This window comes from Podarcis tiliguerta, assembly GCF_965153285.1.
Source record: "Podarcis tiliguerta genome assembly, chromosome: 3".
Taxonomy (NCBI): domain Eukaryota; kingdom Metazoa; phylum Chordata; class Lepidosauria; order Squamata; family Lacertidae; genus Podarcis; species Podarcis tiliguerta.
Window position 1 is genome coordinate 4,304,342 of NC_139536.1, and position 15,678 is coordinate 4,320,019.

The 15,678-nt window shown below is 49.1% G+C and overlaps 1 protein-coding gene across 1 annotated transcript in view; it reads right to left on the reverse strand.

The window, feature by feature from the left end:
- Positions 1-15,678, reverse strand: part of INTS9 (integrator complex subunit 9) — a 74,009-nt gene that overhangs the window by 6,134 nt on the left and 52,197 nt on the right. The window contains exons 11-14 of the mRNA XM_083432620.1: positions 13,311-13,371; positions 9,027-9,198; positions 8,630-8,754; positions 6,260-6,427 (exon numbers count right to left, since the gene is read on the reverse strand). Coding sequence (XP_083288746.1) covers positions 6,260-6,427; positions 8,630-8,754; positions 9,027-9,198; positions 13,311-13,371 — 526 coding nt within the window. The remainder of the gene's footprint in view (positions 1-6,259; positions 6,428-8,629; positions 8,755-9,026; positions 9,199-13,310; positions 13,372-15,678) is intronic.

The window sequence follows — 15,678 nt, forward strand, 5'->3', positions numbered from 1 at the left end:
TACCTTTACCTTTTTATAAACACAGACAACTGGAAAACACTGGCCTGCGAGCACTCCAATGGGAGAACAGCCTTTACCAAAGGCGTCATGGGCTTTGAAGACACTCGAACTCAGGACGAAAGGGAGAAACGCGCTAAGAGGAAGGAATGCTTGGCAAACCCTCACCATGATCAGGTAGGTAAAGGTAAAGGACACCTGGACGGTAAAATCCCATCAGAGGCGACTATGGGGTTGTGGCGCTCATCTCGCTTTCAGGCTGAGGGATCCGGCGTTTGTCTGCAGACAGCTTTCTGGGTCATGTGGCCAACAGGACTGAACCGCTTCTGGTGCAACAGAACACTGCGATGGGAACCAGAGCGCATGGAAACGCTATTTACCTTCCTGCCGCAGTGGTACCTATTTATCTACTTGCACTGGTTTGCTTTCGAACTGCTAGGTAGGCAGGAGCTGGGACAGAGCAACAGGAGCTTACTCACACCTGGAAACCTAAGTCCCCACTGTGGAAGGATGTGTGGATCCGGAACTGGCCTCCACTATGGGTAAAAGCCTCAGCGCCTAGGGCTTGCCGATCGAAAGGTTGGCGGTTCGAATCCCCACGGCGGGGTGCGCTCCCGTTGCCAGCGCCTGCCAACCTAGCAGTTCGAAAGCACCCCCGGGGGCAAGTAGATAAATAGGGACCGCTTACTAGCGGGAAGGTAAACGGCGTTCTGTGTGCGGCTCTGGCTCGCCAGAGCAGTGATGTCACGCTGGCCACGTGACCCGGAAGTGTCTCCGGACAGCGCTGGCCCCCGGCCTCTTAAGTGAGATGGGCGCACAACCCTAGAGTCTGTCAAGACTGGCCCGTACGGGCAGGGGTACCTTTACCTTTACCTTTATCACAGACTCGACAAACCTAGACAGCATCTTAAAAAGCAGAGACATCACCTTGCCAACAAAGGTCCGTATAGTAAAAGCTATGGTTTTCCCAGTAGTGATGTACGGAAGTGAGAGCTGGACCATAAAGAAGGCTGATCGCCGAAGAATGGATGCTTTTGAATTATGGTACTGGAGGAGACTCTTGAGAGTCCCATGGACTGCAAGAAGATCAAACCTATCCATTCTGAAGGAAATCAGCCCTGAGTCCTCACTGGAAGGACAGATCCTGAAGCTGAGGCTCCAGTACTTTGGCCACCTCATGAGAAGAGAAGACTCCCTGGAAAAGACCCTGATGTTGGGAAAGATGGAGGGCACAAGGAGAAGGGGACGACAGAGGACGAGATGGTTGGACAGTGTTCTCGAAGCTACCAGCATGAGTTTGACCAAACTGCGGGAGGCAGTGGAAGACAGAAGTGCCTGGTGTGCTCTGGTCCAGGGGGTCACAAAGAGTCGGACACGACTGAACGACTAAACAACAACATCACAGACTCACTGTTAAGAGCGTGTTCATGGAATAACATCTTACTTGGCTCTGAGGGATTGCCATAGAAGACTGTCAGAAATTCTCTCTAATGTTTAAGGCACCTTCCTGCGTTCAGCCCACCACTTTCGTAGTGATTCCAGCTGCCACCACAAAACCCCATATAGCTTTAACAGCATGGGTTTGAAGAGAAGTTTTGTAGTGTATTTTCCAGGTGGAAATGGCTCTGCTCGAGCAACTTTTTGATTTGGTCAAAGAAATACAAAACGGGGAAAAATAGGTATTTTTCCATGGGCGTCAAGAATTTCTCAAGCAAACCAAAATCTTTCCACTGGGAAATTAAACATAGGAGGTACAGTCCACCCCAGGCAGTGCCCATTCATAAGCCTGGTGGGCTCCCTCTGTATGGGGCTGACTTTTACTGTTCAATGCAACCCCCACCATCACCGAAAAGAACTGCCACCTCATTGTATGACTCCTTGGCTTAATGGGACCAGAGAAATAAGCACATTTCGAGAACAGCTAAGTACATGGAAAGTCTGCTGCAAGGGGGGCAATTATTTTCCCAATTAGAAACACGCTCCTGGACTCGGAGTTCCAATTCAGGCAAATGGGCTCTTTAAATGCAAATGAGTATATCGGCGCTCCCTTCTAAATTGGATGGGGAGATGCAGCAGTGGGGGCAAGCCCTGCGTTCGTTAGGGAAGCTAGTTAATTGCACACAGGGCTCTGCGTTGCGTTTTTACACCCTGTGCTAAATGACACCCCTTTGAGCTGCAATAAAAGGGGGGGGCAGTTTCAGCTTGTGGGCTCTTTCTAAAGTGGTGCAAAGTTTGTTTGCAAGGAAGAAGGCAGCGCTTTAGATCAGAGGCTGAACTGGATTCCATCAGATTCTTCCGAGATCACGCAAGGCTAGCCTGTGAATCATTGCAATACAGTGGTACCTTGGTTCTCAAAATTAATCCTTTTTGTTCCAAAACCAAAGTCTGTTCCAAAACCAAAGCGTTCCAAAACCAAGGCATGTTTTCCCATAAAAACTAATGCAAAGTGGATTAATCCGCTCCAGACTTTTAAAAGCAACCCCTTAAAACAGCAATTTAACATGAATTTTACTATCTAATGAGACCACTGATCCATAAAATGAAAGCAATAAGCAATGTACTGCAGTCACACTATCAATCAATCAATCAATCAGTCAGTAGCTGAACTGGGTTCCACACAGTCACAAAAACAGAACAAAAAGAGCTGCCGAAACAAAAAGGCAAAATAAATAGCAAAACAGACAGACCTCAGCGTAACACTCAAAACGGAAGTGTGACACTCAAATTGGAAGTGTAACACTCAAAACGGAGCATGCTCGGCTTCCGAGAAAAGTTCGCAAACCGGAACACTTACTTCCAGGTTTGCAGTGTTTGGGTTCCAAGCTGTTTGAGTACCAAGGCGTTTGAGAACCAAGGTACCACTGTACTGGAATGATGGTCATCTTCAGATACCCAAAGAGCTGTCACAAGGAAGAGGCAGCAAGCTTCTTTTCTGCTACTCTGGAGGGGAAGACCCAAACCAAGTTGCAAGAAAGGAGATTCTGACTAAACCTTAGGAGGAGCTTTCTGGCGATAAGAGGCGTTCAGTGGTGGAACAAAGTACCTGGGAAGGTGCTGGGCTTTTAAAGCAGACGTTGGGTGTCCATCTGTCAGGGATACTTGAGCTCCAATTCCTGCGTTTCGGGGGGGGGGGAAACTAGGGGCCCCTTTCCAACCACGATTCTATGTATTTTTTATGGGCTGTGCAGTGGCCAGGCAAAACAGAGAAATGATGGCTCCCTCTTTAGGCTAGTGACTCCTCCAAGCACCTTGAACGCAAGTCACATGAAGCTGCCACGATTGGGACAAAAACTAGCCTCAGCTGCCAGAAATGCATACAGAAGGCTCAGCTAAAAGCAGCAATTGGGGTTTGGACCCGGGTGGCGATGAACCTGCTGTCTTGCAAGCCGTGAGATGCTTAAATCACAGAATCATCATATTCTTTGGCGATCCCTCGTAGCCGAGTAAGACTGTCTTCCATAAACACGGTTTTAACAATGAGTCCGTAAGTGACTGTGGAGGCCAATTCTGGATCCACACGTCCTTCCACAGTGGGGACATAGGTTTCCGGGCGAGAGTTGATCACGGTGTGGATTTGCCAAGCGTGCCTTCCTCTTAGCACGTTTCTCCCTTGCGTCCTGAGTTTGAGCGTCTTCAAAGCCCATGACACCTTTGGTAAAGGCTGTTCTCCAACTGGAGCGCTCGCAGGCCAGTGTTTCCCAGTTGTCGGTGTTTATACTACATTTTTTTAGATTTGACTTGAGAGAGTCTTTGAACCTCTTTTGTTGACCACCAGGATTACGCTTTCCCTTTTAAAATTCGGAATAGAGTAGTTGCTTCCACATATTGTGCATCCGCACAATATGACCAGTCCAATGAAGTTGATATTGAAGAATAATTGCTTCGGCACTGGTGATCTTTGCTGCTTCTTCACTCACAAGGGTCATAGGAATGTGCAAGCCCATTCACCACGACAAGGTGATGATCCAGCGAGTGGGCACAGAATCATATGGCTCGAAGGAGCCACTAAGGGTCATCGATAGTCCAATGCGTGTCCATGTAGGAATTGCAACTAAAGCAGGTGGTCCCAATCCTTGGCATGTCCAGGTAGGTCTGGGAATGTCCTGCCTGAAATCCTGTGTGAAGACCCTGGTTTCCAAAGGTTGGAGGATGAGCCGTGGCTCAGGGCGAGAACACCTGCTCTGCGTGCAGAAGGGCCCAGGTGCAATCCCCAGGTTCGGGGCTGGGATCGAATCCTGCCTGAAATCCCAGAGAAGCTGCTGCTGCCGGCCGGTGTGAACAACACTGAGCTAGAGGAACCAAGGGATTGGTGTAGGATAAGCCCCACCCCCCCGGGTTCCTCACTACGTCCCTGTCAGGCTTGTGGAATTTTCTCCCTCCCCCCACCTCCGATGGTTTCACGAAGCATGGAGGTAACAAGAAAGCTCTTAAAAGGTAAAGGGACCACAGACCATTAGGTCCAGTCGTGGCCGACTCTGGGGTTGTGGCGCTCATCTCGCTTTATTGGCCAAGGGAGCCGGCGTACAGCTTCCGGGTCATGTGGCCAGCAGGACTAAGCCGCTTCTGGCGAACCAGAACAGCACACGGAAATGCTGTTTACTTTCCCGCCAGAGCAGTACCTATTTATCTACTTGAACTTTGACATGCTTTCGAACTGCTAGGTTGGCAGGAGCAGGGACCGAGCAACGGAAGCTCACCCTGTCACGGGGATTCGAACCGCCGACCTTCTGATCAGCAAGCCCTAGGCTCTGTGGTTTAACCCACAGCGCCTCCCACACCTTACTTATGATTTATTCAGTCCTCACGGTCAGAGGCAAAGTCCTCACGGTCAGGGATGTTGCTCACTCTGGCTCCTCGCCTTTCCCTCACTCCCAACAGCATCTGAACCTACGGAGGCCCCCTGTAGTCAAATGCCTCTGCGTCTGTTGCTCCTGAACCCTTAATGAACGTCGCGTTCTAGGGGACAGCAGATCATCTATGCCAGACACATCCAACTCCAGATAAACTGCGATCCGCTATAAAAAAACTGGCAGTGATCTACCCATTGGATTGACCAAAGTTGTTGAGCTTTTCTGGGGAGGAAGACCCAAAGTGGTTGAGCTTTTTAATTTTTGTCTTTTTGGGGACGATCAATCAAGGGACACCCCAAGATTGACCGGTAGATCGCGATTGACCTGTTGGACATCCCTGATCTGATGCTGTCTAATGAAGTGTCTGTTAGAATTCCTGCTCCGTGATTGCAGTCATGGGATTGTTGTCTATCACATGACAGTATATGTTTTGCCTCCACAGAGTGGGAAGTGACGGAGACAGGATGTTTGTGTTACTGTGTTCCGTGAAGTGGGACTATTGTCCTTTGTTCTCTCTCTTTGCTGTCTGATACTAGAGAGAGAGGGAGCCATGTTGCAGTGCTCCATGTGTGTTTATGTGTAAATAAAGTAGATTAGCCAAAATGCTGAATTGCTGAGGTCTGTTACGCAAACTGCGAACACTCTGCGGATCCCTAAGTGTGCCGGTGTCTGTTGGCATCGGTCACTGTGATGTTTGGGCAGAAGAAAGCTTTGGAAGCTCCCGAATGATCGACCAGGAGGGAGAGAACATGCCAGTCGGGCATGTGTCTCTGCCAGGGTCCTACTCGAGTGTAGGACGAGCTCCTGACAGTGTCTGCTGGCTGCTCTGTCCCCCGCCCCCCCCCCCCGCGGATTATCCTAACACCTCATAAGCTGGCTGCTCGCCTGTCTCTGACTTGTTCTCTCCTTCCTAAAAGTATAGGGACCCCTGACCATTAGGTCCAGTCACGGACGACTCTGGGGTTGCGGCGCTCATATCGCTTTATTGGCCGAGGGAGCCAGCGTATAGCTTCTGGGTCATGTGGCCAGCAGGACTAAGCCACTTCTGGCAAACCAGAGCAGTGCACATAAACGCCATTTACCTTCCCTATTTATCTACTTGCACTTTGACACGCTTTTGAACTGTTGGCAGGAGCGGGGACCGAGCAACAGGAGCTCAACCCGTCGCGGGGATTCAAACTGCTGACCTTCTGATCGGCAAGCCCTAGGCTCTGTGGTTTAACCCACAGCGCCACCCGCGTCCCTCTCTCCTTCATAGTTTGGCTGTAATTCTACTCGGCCTCCCTCTTCCCTGTCAGCTACAGGAGAAGGGGGAGGCGATCTCCACCGTCCCCCCTCCTCTTCATTCCAGTTCCTGACAGTTCCCCTCTGCCCCACGCCTCCACCCCGTATCGTGGTTCGCCTTCACTCACCTCTGGCGTGATTTCAATCTTTTCGTAGCGGCGTTTGAATGGGAGGGTCAGCACCTCGGCTCTGCGATAAGACATGGGTGGGGGCAGACAGTCGACCATCAGGTCCGTGCGGTGGGCCTGGGTGGGAGGGGGCTGGGTGTACTGCTCTGGACAAACAACATGGAGAGGCTGCCGGGGGGAGGGAGGGAGGAAAATAAAGAGTCAAGGGACAGACACACATCCATGCCCTGATCCGTAAGCCCCTGCGGTAGATGCCTTGTTATAATTTATTACATTTATTTTATACATAGAATCATAGAATCATAGAGTTGGAAGAGACCACAAGGGCCATCGAGTCCAACCCCCTGCCAAGCAGGAAACACCATCAGAGCACTCCTGACATATGGTTGTCAAGCCTCTGCTTAAAGACCTCCAAAGAAGGAGACTCCACCACACTCCTTGGCAGCAAATTCCACTGTCAAACAGCTCTTACTGTCAGGAAGTTCTTCCTAATGTTTAGGTGGAATCTTCTTTCTTGTAGTTTGGATCCTTTGCTCCGTGTCCGCTTCTCTGGAGCAGCAGAAAACAACCTTTCTCCCTCCTCTAGGTGACATCCTTTTATATATTTGAACATGGCTATCATATAACCTCCTCTTCTCCAGGCTAAACATGCCCAGCTCCTTTAGCCGTTCCTCATAAGGCATCGTTTCCAGGCCTTTGACCATTTTGGCTGCCCTCCTCTGTACACGTTCTAGTTTGTCAGTGTCCTTCTTGAACTGTGGTGCCCAGAACTGGACACAGTACTCCAGGTGAGGTCTGACCAGAGCAGAATACAGTGGAGCTATTACTTCCCTTGATCTAGATGCTATACTCCTATTGATGCAGCCCAGAATTGCATTGGCTTTTTTAGCTGCCGCGTCACACTGTTGGCTCATCCAAATATCACATGGCAGTTTACATGTATCAAATCAAGAATCTCTTCCTTTAAAAAAATTATTTATCTGGTTGTTCAAATCAAAATTTTGCAATCATATATCGAACATAGATCATAAAAACAAGATTCCAAGGAATCTCCTGGACTTCCATCCTCTCCTTTGTGGGTCCTATTATTCATCATTTCCTCCTCCATCTTTTAGAACAATCCAAATCTTTTAGATCTCCGTTGTGTCCAGAATTCACTCTTAAACGGCAAGTGATATTCCAGTCCTAGAGACAATTTTAACTGTTTACAATGTTCTTTAAGATAAGTTATACATTTCCCCCATTCCTTATGGTTGGCGGGGCGCAGCTTCCATCCTAAGCCTTTGCGGGGATTGCTCTCCTCCCAAGGAGGCTTGGGAGGGAAGCTGCACGCCCCCCAGCCTTATGGTTGGCGGGGCGCAGCTGGCAGGCGTGCAGGGAAAGGAGAGGCTGCCAGCAAAGCCGCACAGCCCCCCTACTTCCTGGGGCGCCCCTGAGAGGCCGGCACCCTGGCGCGACGCACCACTAAACCCTCTGGCATTGACGGCTCTGACATTGATGGTCAGATAGGTTCAACAGTAGAACCCATTGCCTAGGAAGGGTAAGTGGCCTCTCCTGGGCTGGAGATCTTCCGGCAGAGGCTGCCACCTGCATCAAATCTGCGGTTGGGCCAGGTGGCCTTCCACGCCCTGTTCAACTCTTATGATTCCACGACACACAGCTGCTGTGTTTTGGAAATGGCCAAGTGTTTGGGGCAGGAATGGGGAGCCTGTGGCCTTCGAGTATTCTGCTCTGGTCAGACCTCACCTGGAGTACTGTGTCCAGTTCTGGGCACCACAGTTCAAGAAGGACACTGACAAACTGGAACGTGTCCAGAGGAGGGCACCCAAAATGGTCAAAGGCCTAGAAACGATGCCTTATGAGGAACGGCTAAGGGAGCTGGGCATGTTTAGCCTGGAGAAGAGGAGGTTAAGGGGGGATATGATAGCCATGTTCAAATATATAAGAGGATGTCACATAGAGGAGGGAGAAAGGTTGTTTTCTGCTGCTCCAGAGAAGCGGACACGGAGCAATGGATCCAAACTACAAGAAAGAAGATTCCACCTAAACATTAGGAAGAACTTCCTGACAGTAAGAGCTGTTCGGCAGTGGAATTTGCTGCCAAGGAGTGTGGTGGAGTCTCCTTCTTTGGAGGTCTTTAAGCAGAGGCTTGACAACTATATGTCAGGAGTGCTCTGATGGTGTTTCCTGCTTGGCAGGGGGTTGGACTCGATGGCCCTTGTGGTCTCTTCCAACTCTATGATTCTATGAGACGCTGCCATGTCCCACCATCGCTGGCCCTGGAAGGCCGTATCCTTGGTTTAGTGGAAAATGCCCAGCTTGGCCTTGCAGCGAGGCCCATTAAGTGGAGAGAGGTCTGGCCTGGTGTACCTGAACTTCTTTGAGTAATTTGGAGACCTGGATGAAGTTCAGCCTGGTGTCGATGGGGCAGTAAACGCATTTCATAGCCAGCGGCTGGTATGGAGCCAGGGCATCGAGATAGGAGAAGTCGGGCTCTGTAAACGGAAAGAGAGAGAGGGGGATTTGGACAAAACACACGCAAACTTTGGGGGAGGTCTCCTCCGGTTTGGAGGAAACAGCAACCAAACGGAAACAATTTATATGTAAACCGTAAGATCTAACTAAAGATACAACAATAATACCAATAACAGCAACAGCTATCTCAACACCCCCGGAAACAATACTCCAGCCCAAGAATCTGTTCAACAGCCTCAGATTTTGTAGCTGGAGTCAGTCCGCCCTCCACTCTCCCTGGCCACGCTCTTACCTGTAAATATAATGGTGTTGAGGCTGGACTTCCCCCAGAGCTCCATGAAATGCACCACGTCCCCAAACCGGAGCGAGGGGTGTCCCGTGAAGACCACACAGGGCTGCTTGAAGTCGTTGCTGAAGTCTCCGTGGATACTGGGGTAATGCTTGAGCTTGTTGGTCTGAATGAGCTGGAAAGAGAGAAACGAGGCTGTCAGAAACCTCCTTTTACTTTCGCGCGTTCTTCCTTTATTGACATTCGAGCACCGCTCTTGACGCAAGTTATTTATCGCTACCTACGGAATCGGCTCGCGTGCCTCTCTTGCACGCAAACGTGGTTCAAAGCGTCCTGGCAAAAACGCGCGCCGATACGTCTCTGCAAAAACAGCCGCGCACTAATTCATTCTAAAGCATAAAGCGACGATCCAAACCAGTGATTCGTCTCGATAGCTTTAAAATAGTAGGTATATACAATCGATGCTAAAACACTCTTTCAGAGCCAGTGTAGTGCAGTGGTTGAGAGCGGTAGTCTTGTAATCTGGGGAACCGGGATATCAAATCCAAACTCTTCTTCTTCTTCTTCTTCAGATTGCAAGGGAAGCTCGTGTATTAGCAACCAAGGTTATAGCGATAATCATACAGTAGAACCTCGGTTGTCAAACAACTCCTTTGACGAACGTTTTGGAACCCGAATGCCGAAAACCCGGAAGTAAATGATTCAATTTTTGAATGCGCCTCAGAAGTTGAACGGCTTCCACTGTGTGTCTCCCCCCCTCCGATTTTCACTGCTGAAATTGACATTCTCCCTTTGCGCCTCGGTTGTCAAACATTTCGGAGGTTGAACAGTCTTCCGGAATGTGTTTCGTTCGACAACCAGGGTTTCACTGTACTGTGTGTGTGTGTGTATATATATATATATATATATATATATATATATATTTAAAGAAGAAGAGTTTGGATTTGATATCCCGCCTTTCACTCCCTTTAAGGAGTCTCAAAGCGGCTAACATTCTCCTTTCCCTTCCTCCCCCCCAACAAACTCTCTGTGAGGTGAGTGAGGCTGAGAGACTTCAGAGAAGTGTGACTGGCCCAAGGTCACCCAGCAGCTGCATGTGGAGGAGCAGGGAAGCAAACCCGGTTCCCCAGATTACGAGACTACCACTCTTAACCACTACACCACACTGGCTCTCTTCACTGTACTGTATATTGATGGGAATGATAAAACTTTCATTAAAAACAAAAAAACAAAACAGAAGCATTTTTACTTGGTATTATAGGTCAGGACATTAACAGGCAAGATGTTAAATTGTTTTTATATGCAACAACTGCGGCAAGAGTATTGTGAGCCCAGAAATGGAAACAAGAAGAAATTCCGACGAAATGGCAGACGAAATTAATGGACTATGCGGAATTGGACAAAATGACAGGAAGGATTTGAAACTTGCGGGACCAGAGATTTGCAGAAGATTGGAAGAAGTATATGAATTATTTGAAGAGCAACTGTAATCCAACTGTAATCAAAAAATTACGCTAGTAGGACTACAAGAAGTTTTGAAGGAGAAATATACGAAGTGTTACAAAGTAGAAAAAGATAGAGATATTGTTTGAGTTTGAAATGTAATAGAGAAGATAAGAAATGCATACTAAGAGATTACCGTATTTTTTGCTCTATAAGACTCACTTTTTCCCTCCTAAAAAGTAAGGGAAATGTGTGTGCATCTTATGGAGCGAATGCAGGCTGCGCAGCTATCCCAGAAGCCAGAACAGCAAGAGGGATTGCTGCCTTCGCTGTGCAGCGATCCCTCTTGTTGTTCTGGCTTCTAAGATTCAGAATATTTTTTTTCTTGTTTTCCCCCTCCAAAAACTAGGTGCGTCTTATGGTCTGGTGCGTCTTATAGAGCGAAAAATACGGTAGATTGGAAAATTTTCAGGCAGGATTGATGGAAGTCGAAAAATGGAATAAGATGTAAATGTATGTTTCATTACTGTTGAAAATGATAAGTTAAAAAAACTAATAAAAATTTATATAAAAAAGTTAGAAAAAAGGGGGAATGATAAAACTTTCTGGGTAATTGTGCTGTTCACAGCACAAACAACAACACTAGCTACTAGCCATCAGTGGCCCTTTCCTCCTCCATGGATTTGTCTAATCCTCTTTTAAAGCCATCTAGGCTGGTGGCAGGGAGTTCCGCAGTTTAACTTAGCTAACACTAAACTGGGTTGACCAATGGTCTGACTCAATACAAGGCAGGATCCTGCGCCCCTGGTATCTGACAGTTATCAGCTGGGTCCTGGGCTCAGTAGAAACCACCTGAGAGGCCTCGTGGAATTGTAGCGCTGGAAGGGCCCCTGAAGGCCATGTAGTCTAACCCCCTGAAATGCAGGAATTTCTTTTGCCTGACGTGGGGCTCGAACCCACAATCCCAGGAGTGGGAGTCTCATGAGCTATTTGGCGTGCCCTCCTCTTTCTACAAGATGGTTGCTCACACACACACCCCGCCAGTCGTTTCCTAGCGAGAAATCTAAATGCGCACATGCGAGCCACGCTGGGAGTTAATAAGCCCTCCGTCTTGCAAGTGTGCCTGTAATTAAGCATGGAAGAGATTTCTCCTCGGAGCCCGCCGAGGCCAGCTCTTCAAGATCTAAGCGTTACCTCCAGCAACGGGAGTCGGAGGCCCAGCGAAGGACGTGCTAGATGAGGATTATACTTCAAAATGTGGATTTCATGGAGAGGGGGAGAGAGAAAGAAAGAGGGGGGAGAGAGAGAGAGAGACCCCTGCAAGCAGCTCTTGAAATTTCCGAGACAACCCGAAGGAAGGAGGACTGCCTCAGAGGTGCTGGCGGGCATTTCCCACAAGCGGGGTTTGTGAGATGCCATAAATGCCGTCAGATTTGCCTATGGATTAGTAAGGGAAGGATGAGATTTCTGCAGCAGGTTTTGATATCTCTTTATCCTGGGTGAGCCCGCTCAGGGGTTTGACTCGCCTGAAAGGAAGCCTCACCTCAAAACACGCCGAATAAAAGGCACATAATATCAAAAGGGTTATTAAAATCATAGAATTATTGAAAGGGACCCTAAGGGTCATCTAGACCAGGGGTCAGCAAACTTTTTCAGCAGGGGGCCTGTCCACTGTCCTTCAGACCTTGTGGGGGGACGGACTATATTTTTTTGGAGGGGAATGAAGAAATTCCTATGCCCCACGGGTGGCACTGTGGGTTAAACCATTGAGCCTCTTGGGCTTGTCAATCGGAAGGTCGGCGGTTCGAATCCCCATGACGGAGTGAGCTCCCCTTGCTCGGTCCCTGCTCCTGCCAACCTAGCAGTTCAAAAGCACATCAAAGTGCAAGTAGATAAATAGGTACCACTCCAGCAGGAAGGTAAATGGGGTTTTCTGGTTTTGCCAGAAGCGGCTTAGTCATGCTGGCCACATGACCCGGAAAAACTGTCTGCGGACAAATGCCGGCTCCCTCGGCCTTTAAAACAAGATGAGCGCCGCAACCCCAGAGTCGTTCACGAATGGACTTAATTGTCAGGGGTCCCTTTACCTTTAAAAGGTAAAGGTAAAGGTACCCCTGCCCATACGGGCCAGTTGTGTCCGACTCTGGGGTTGTGTGCCCATCTCACTTAAGAGGCCGGGGGCCAGCGCTGTCTGGAGACACTTCCGGGTCACGTGGCCAGCGTGACGAAGCTGCTCTGGCGAGCCAGCACCAGCGCAGGACACGGAAACGCCGTTTACCTTCCCGCTATAAAGTGGTACCTATTTATCTACTTGCACTTAGGGGTGCTTTCGAACTGCTAGGTGGGCAGGAGCTGGGACCGAAAGACGGGAGCTCACCCCGCCGCGGGAATTTCAGGTGTGAGTAAGCTCCTGCTGCTCTGTCCCAGCTCCTGCCTACCTAGCAGTTCGAAAGCACACCAGCGCAAGTAGATAAATAGGTACCACTGCGGCAGGAAAGTAAACAGCGTTTCAGCTGTCTCTGCTTTTTAAGATGCTGTCTAGGTTTGTCATTGCTTTTCTCCCAAGAAGCAGGCGTCTTTTTTGGGTTACGGACTGCTGAAACCCGGAAGTACCGGAACAGGTTACTTCCAGGTTTCAGCGGTTGCGCATGCGCAGCACCGCCGAATAGCAGCCTGCGCATGCGCAGACACACAGCTGCGGGTTGCGAACGTGCATCCTGCACTGATCATGGTCGCAACCCGAGCATCCACTGTAAATGCAAACTGGCTGAAATTTCTCCCTCGTTCCTTCCACCCTCCTCCTATGCGTGAGATGGGATCGGGTGGGCAGGGCAATTCTCTTACCTCCGCATGAGGGAAGGGTGGCTCTGGCAGGTACACCTTCGTCTGCTTATTGTGACACAGCCTGAAAGGTGGGGGGAGAGAGAGAAAGAGAAAAACAGAGAGAAAAACAAGCCAGATTAACAAACCCACCTGACAACCCATTGCAGCTCAGCACTGCCACCTAGTGCTCAGATCTCCCAATCAAGAAGAGAAGTTCTGTGCTGGCAGCTGGAAGCATCGTGTAGCCCAGCAGTTCCCAAACTTTTGAGGGCCACCCTCCTTTGGTCCCATAAACTCATCCCCAGTTCCCCCTATCCCAGAGGTTTTCAACCTTTTTGAGTCCACGGTTCCCTTGACCAACTGCATTATTTCTGCGGCCCACCTGGGGGGCTCAGGAGCCCAGTTATGTCCCCCGCTTGCCTTAAATGGCGCAGTTAACAAATACCCTGAGAGGCAATTCAAAAGAAAAATTTATGGGAAAGTGGGATAGATATAAAACATATGTTCAAAAATACAGTAAAGTTTCGCTATCTGTGCTAGCATTCGATTGACGTTGGAGTGAGACTGAGTTGAGAAATAAGGCTAAGAGCACATATTGAGTTCATAGAATCATAGAATCAGAAGAGACCACAAGGGCCATCAAGTCCTACCCCCTGCCAAGCAGGAAACACCATCAGAGCACTCCTGACATATGGTTGTCAAGCCTCTGCTTAAAGACCTCCAAAGAAGGAGACTCCACCACACTCCTTGGCAGCAAATTCCACTGTCGAACAGCTCTTACTGTCAGGAAGTTCTTCCTAATGTTTAGGTGGAATCTTCTTTCTTGTAGTTTGGATCCATTGCTCCGTGTCCGCTTCTCTGGAGCAGCAGAAAACAACCTTTCTCCCTCCTCTATATGACATCCTTTTATATATTTGAACATGGCTATCATATCACCCCTTAACCTCCTCTTCTCCAGGCTAAACATGCCCAGCTCCCTTGATATAGGAATGTATTAGATAAAATGTAAAGAAATAAACAATAATAAGAGTACATTCATTTGTAAAAAAAAGGAATATACAATGGGAAAGACAGGAAGTCTAGCGTGTTGGTATGTACCGTATTTTTCGCTCCATAGGACACACTTTTCCCGTCTTAAAAACTAAGGGGGAAAGTCTGTGCGTCCTATGGAGCAAGTGCAGGGGGGAGGCAGGCAGGAAAAGCCCCCAAGGGCCACACACAAGCTTCGCGCGGCTCTTGCGGGCTTTTCCCCAGGAGGGAGAAGGGACTGACGCGGCCAGTCAGTCCCTTCTCCCTCCTCTAGAAAAGCCTTGCGCAACCTCTCCAGCCGCGGGAGGCTGCAAAAGGCTAAAGAAGCCAACTTTTAAAAAATCTTTCTATCTCTACCTCTTTTTCCTTTTTTGTCCTTTCTCCACCCCCTTCTTTTCCTCTGGATCAGTGTTTTTATCTAGATTAACGTTTTAGTTTGGAGGGGGGGATAATATAAAAAAGGAACCTTTGCAGCTTTTATTTTAGTATACAATAAAAACAGATTAAACAAAACACAAAAGAAGGAACTAGCATAGAAGAAGAAGAGAAAAGGGAAAGAGGGAGGATACAAAGCCATTTACCAGAGGTAGATCTTAACCCTTGCCTCACCTGGGAGCTTCTCTGGGCAGGAATTCCCTCGGCTTAAGTGGGGGGGGGGGAGAGTGGCAGGTAGGGGGGTACCTACCTAGACAGTGAAGCCACATGTCTCTCCGATGAAAATTGGGAGTGGGCATTGTGTGAAGTGGCTGTGGATCTCCTGCCGCAGAAGTGTAGGACTGTATAGAGTTGGGAGGGCCACCCGAGGGTCATCTAGCCCAGCCCCCCTCACAATGTAGGAATCACAGCTAAAGAACGCCAGGCAGATGGTCCCCCAACTGCTGCTTAAAAGCCTCCAGTGGTGGAGACCCCCAACACCTTCCAAGGTCATAGAATTGCAGGGTTGTAAGGGAACCCCAGGAGTCATCTAGTCCAGCCCCGGTGGACAGCGGGCGCGATCCATCCCGTTGCGCAAGGCTAAAGATGCTGCGCAAGGCTAAAGAGGAAGCCAAGGCAGCAAGCGGGATGCATCACGCTCGCTGCCTTGTCTTTTTCTTTAGCTGCGCTGGAGAGGTTTAGCTCCTGGCTGGAGAGGTTGCACGGCTATGGATCCCGCTTGGCTTCTTTGCTCTTTGGGGCTGGGGGGGGGGGGACCCGGGCTTCCCCTCCAGCCCTGAGAAGCTCTGGGAGAAGCAGAATAATATTTTTTTCCTTGATTTCCCCCTCTAAAAACTAGGTGTGTCCTGTGGTCCGGTGCGTCCAATAGAGCGAAAAATACGGTATATGATTTTGGGGGGAAACGTGTTTTTGTTTTTTCTCTTTC